The 5,286-nt window shown below is 48.5% G+C and overlaps 1 protein-coding gene across 1 annotated transcript; it reads right to left on the bottom strand.

Moving 5' to 3' along the window:
* Window positions 1-2,608: 2,608 nt before the first annotated feature.
* PRLHR (prolactin releasing hormone receptor) lies at window positions 2,609-4,054 on the bottom strand. Its single transcript, XM_037805343.1, has 2 exons — window positions 3,943-4,054; window positions 2,609-3,731 (listed from the first exon to the last, which is right to left on the bottom strand). The coding sequence occupies exon 2, from the start codon at window positions 3,719-3,721 to the stop codon at window positions 2,609-2,611; it is 1,113 nt and encodes a 370-aa protein (XP_037661271.1). The 5' UTR covers window positions 3,722-3,731; window positions 3,943-4,054.
* Window positions 4,055-5,286: the final 1,232 nt, after the last annotated feature.

Below are 5,286 nucleotides of genomic sequence, written 5' to 3'. Positions count from 1 at the left end.
AATCTATTGACATGCTGCCAAAAGTGAGACCTGGTGACAATGCTCACAAAGAGGATTACAGAACCGCCATCAGCTCCAGGAAGGGCTGCTGCCAAGTGCCAGGCTGGCTTAGTTCCCAGCTTTACTACCTGTATGACTCCTTGGAGGAATATGCCTGGTTTATTTTGAGACCTGGTACACATTTTAGTTGCTTGGTATTAACCAAAGTGAATTATATTAAATAAAATCTTCTACCTACAGCCCGATGTGGATTTCTCTAGAATTGCAATGCTGACAGATTTTTTAAAATCTGTTTGTTTGATTTTTGTTTTACAGCCAAACTAGGTACTTCCAAGTGGATTTCAGATGGGGTAAAAAATAATTAGTTGCTGTTCGGTGGCCAATTTGCATAATTTGTAAAAAAAAATGTTTATCAGCATGGCATAATTCTCCAACCTCTTCAAGCTCTCCATAGAGTCTACATAAATGTTTACATTTTTAATTTAAGTCATACATATTATAGAAACTGATGGCACCTTTTCTAGTAATTAAATGGAATATTTTCTTTGCACAGTTCATATAGACTTAAATCTAGCTAATCAGGCAACAACTTTTTTTTAACACCCTGGCAACTGGGATTTGGAATAATTCATGGTGTATAACTTTATAAGGCAATTGAATGATGGTACCTTTTTAAAACCAATTGGACTCATACTCTGCCCTTACATATTGGAGATATGTGATAAATCTATTGAATGAATACTTGTCCACCCTGATTACAAGGATTTGCCTCTCTGTGATAGGTCACATATTGTCTCATGGCAAAAAGAGTAGACACCAAGCGTGACATGGTAGCTTACCATCAGAATCAATCCCAAACTCTTAACACCTTCAGTAGGTGCAATTGAAGCTTCATTCAGATGTTTCTGAGATTCTTTAGAAAGAGGACACTTCTTGAGTGCCATTGCCAGAAATGACTTGCATCTTCCATCTTAACCTGTCTTTTTTTCCTCTCAGGACAGCCTTTCCTGCCCTTCCCCTTCCTGCAGAAAATTAAAAAATTAGTTGTGTAACTACTAATGACTGGTATTGGTAGTTAGCCCAATCATGGGTAAATACTCACTCAACCATCATGGTTGCTGATATTAGAGCAAAGGGATTTAATCTTATCATCCCTGGATCATTCCCTCTTTCTCTTCCTTCCAGGGCACACTTTGATGAATGAGTGCCCAAATTTCTGAGAGTAAGAGAAGCACCAGGGGGAAAACACTGATTCTGCTGCTTAGGGAGCTGGGGCAGTATTAGAATCTTACAGATGGTGACCAAGCTCCAGACTCTAGTTCATGCCACGTATACCACAGGAACTGATGTGACAGCTGGATATTGTATATCAGTTCCCAACACTCTTACCCTCACTGCCCCCATTGTTTTTTCAGCATTCAATGTGGAGTCCCTTGTCCCAAGGCACTTGTCCTCATTTGCAGATTTTGCACATGGTTTAGGAGGATTATCACCCTCATATCATGACCCAACACTCTTCACCTGTCCATTTATCCCTGGAAGGAATCAAGTCTTGATATATGAATGCATCCTGTGAGTGGCAGTTTATTTTTATGTTCTGTTCTTAAATAAACTTCTTCTAGTCCTTGTATTCTGGGATGATCATGTTCCAACTGTGTCAGCACAAAGCAGGTGCTGAGCAGTCAGATGACATCTGTTGATCTGTTGCAATAGAGTAATTAGAAAATGCAAGAGAATGCTATGGCACACGTTTTACATTGAGAATTCAGAAAATCAAATATTTGAGTGACTGCCTTGTGTCAAACACTGGGTGTATGTACACAAACACACACAGATGTAATATGATACTGGTCTTCGTGTACAGTTATATATCCCCTTAAGTGACTTGGACCTTGTCCTCATTAACTATTTATCTATCACTTTATTGACTGAAATATTTAAAATCATCATTTTAAATATTGGCTGGGGAGTAAGGAGGAGGGAAAACAAGCAAGTTCATTAAGCGGTGTTTTGAAGTGCTTTTGTACTATAAATTCAAGTGGCTTTAAAATCGAAACTCTTTTGGTGTATAAAAATCTTATTTGGGAAATGCTAAAATTCTAGATGTAGATTTGTAATACGTATTTTCCTGAAATCCTAGAAATTCATGGGTTCAGACTGATTAAGCAATATCAGATGCTATATTTTAGTTGGGCTTTCCCAACCCTGACAGAGTCATTTTAAATCCCACTCTCACTGTTCCTTTTTCTCACCACTGCTCTAGCAGTCAGGGAAAGCAAGGAAGACAGCCACGGTTCTGAAATACTTTTCTGAACCTGGAAAAGAAACTTTGTTTGGTTTTCAAGGGCATAAGGAAGAAATAATAAATCCTCTTCCCTCTTCCTGGCCTCCTCTGAGTAAAGCACAAGACACCCACCAAAGCCCACTTAAAATTTTACAAAGAAACATAGATAAAACAGACAGCTGGACAAGAAAGTTGGCCTGGAAATTTTGCCCGGTGTTGGCTTAACTCTGGTGCTGAGAGTAAACTCTCCAGTCTGACTTCCGATGGGCACCCTCAGAGGCCAGAGGACATGCAGCTCCCCAAGCAAGGTCTGGCATCGTGGCCTCAGATGACAACGCTCACCGTCAAGTTCTGACCTTGCGGCACGATCTTACGAGGCCAGGCGAGCAACAGCTTGCGCAGCTCCTCTCGGAAGCTGTCGTGCAACCAGGCGTAGATGAAGGGGTTGTAGCAGGCCGAGCTCATGGCAAGCCAGTGGCAGAGCAGCTGCACCAACCCAAAGGCATAGGGGTCAATGGCGCGCGGGTCGAGGTCCCGCAGCAGGTTGAAGACGTGCAGCGGCAGCCAGCAGACGGCGAACACCACCACGACCACCACCAGCAGGCAGAAAGTGCGGCGGCGCCGCGCCCGGTCCAAATCAGCCTGGCTCTGGGTCACGCAGCCGGGCACTACACGGTTCCGGAGCTTCACCGAAACCCGGACGTAAGACAGGAGGATTACCAGCAGAGGGAGCAAGTAGGTGACGAGCAGCAGCCCCCAGGCGTAGAGTTGGCGCTGGCGCTCCTGGGACGCCCAGAACTCCTCGCAGAGGCTCACGCCGTGCAGCTTGAGCTCGACGTGGTATGTGTGCATCGCGGCGGGCAGCGCCAGCACCGCGGACAGCGCCCAGATGGCCAGCACCGCGTAGGCGCTGAGGCGCAGCGAGATGCGTCGCCGCAGCGGGTGCACCAGCACCACGTAACGGTCCACGGCGATGGTGGTGAGCGTGAACACCGACACGTAGACTGTGACCGGCTGCAGGAAGAAGACCAAGTGGCACAGGCCGCCGCCGAATACCCAGCCACGCGGCTCGAAGGCGTAGGCCAAAGTGAGAGGAACGCAGGCGGCGCACATGAGCACGTCCGACAAGGCCAGGTTGCCGATGAGAAAGTTGGTCACGTTGTGCAGCCGGCGAACCCGCGCGATCACCAACACCAGTAGGCAGTTGCCCACCAGCCCCACGACCACCACGACGCTGTAAAGCAGCACGATCAGTCCCTTCAGCTGATGCACCAACTGCAAGCTCTGGAACGGCGTGACGGCCTGTGCACCTGGCCCGGACCCGGTCCCATTGTCCGCCGACGCCCCCGTGCTCTGGTTGGCTGGAGATGCGACGGCCGGATGCAGCCCTGACAATAAGTCAGGGCCTCCGGGGCCCCGAGTGGGCAGTAGGTCCATGGCCACCTGTCTAAAGAGAATCAAAATCCGTCACCTCCTATTCTCCATCCATCCCCTTTTACACTCCCCACCACCACCACCACTACTACACCTCTGGATCACTCACGGCCACATTTGAGAAAACTGGTCACAGAGCAGTAGCAACAAGTGCTGCCCTCTCACCTCCGTAAAATAAATCTATGTATAATTAGGCATGCACGGGTTATTTAAAGACCTCTTACCCAAATTGGAGCCCTCGCAGCTGCGCAGACCAGACCCAGGAGCGCGGTCCTACCTGGTGAGCGGGGTTTGGAGGGTGGGAAAGCGCTTAATGGAGAATGGAGCAGAATCCCTGCTATCCCTTTAGCGGTCCTCTGCCCACGACGGCGCCCCAGGCTTTTAGCTTCTCCGCGGGAGCTGAACAGGATCCAGGAGTCCCCAGTGGTCTAGCAGCTTTTGAGAGCTATAGGAGCTCCTCCCCTCCGCCCCGCCCACCATCCCAGCGCTCCCTTTTATGGAAAATGAGGGTGGAGCGCTCGCTGCCGGACTCGGTGTTTAGCGAGGAGACTAGTGTAAGGAGGAGGGAAACGGAAAAGAGAGGAGGGACGGGCAAACCTAGCCCTGAGAGGTAAGGGGTAAATCTCAACTCCTGGCCCTTGCAGCACCCCTAGAGAGTCCCGCTCGGGAGGATGGTGCAGCAGAAGAAGGGAAAGCAGAGGCGTGAAGCTTCAGGATCTTGGGAAGATCTGATGTAATCTCAGAAAGGAAAGTGGGAGTGGGAGGATCTGGATGCACCATGGGGTGAAGAGTAAGAGATGATGGACATGTCCTTAGGAGCTAGGTCCTGCCGTACAGTGCGCTCTTACGGTTAGTAAAGTCGCTAGGGGTGTGCGGGCAGGGATTTAAAACGTACAGGCCCAGAGCTGCTTGGACCTTCGGATCCTTGCCCTCCAACGAAGTGAGCCGCGGGTCGGGACAAGCCTTGGTAAGGATTCAGAACCGCGGACAGCTCCCACGAGTCTATCTGCTGGCGCCTGGACGCCGCAGACAATGCAATTAGGGAATTTCTGTCCCTCTGAGTCCCCGGGATAGGGCTGCCGACTCCGAGAAGAGTAGGATGGAGTGGAGATGAGCCGTGGGCTTCCAGGGGCAAGGGAGAAGTGGCTTGCGCTACTGTTGTGAAAACACTTTTACCTCCCTGGCTCAGCAAATGGAGCCCTCCTAACTATTACCCTACACAGGAATGTTTTAGTGTCGGCCTTTACTACTTCTTCACTCATCCGTTCATTTTCTCTTTCTCTACTACAAGGACCTATCCCTTATCTTTCTGACTCTCCCAGTATAGAATGTAAATTCCTGGACTGGAGTTCCACCCCTCTACCTCCTGAAACAAATGCCACCCACCCAGCTTCCTCACCTCATTTTAGGAGTTTTAAAAATATTAGGGATTTCAGGATTTCAACTACGGTAACAAAATAACAAACATTAGAGAAGTTCAAAAGTTACCTGAAATCTAGTATTAAGTCATCACTGAAATGCAAATTGGCCTGGACCATTGGAGGTTAGTTGTAAACTTCCTCCTTAGA

The sequence above is a fragment of the Choloepus didactylus genome, chromosome 15 (genome assembly GCF_015220235.1).
Source record: "Choloepus didactylus isolate mChoDid1 chromosome 15, mChoDid1.pri, whole genome shotgun sequence".
Classification (NCBI taxonomy): domain Eukaryota; kingdom Metazoa; phylum Chordata; class Mammalia; order Pilosa; family Megalonychidae; genus Choloepus; species Choloepus didactylus.
This window is presented reverse-complemented; position numbering and strand designations above follow the sequence as displayed.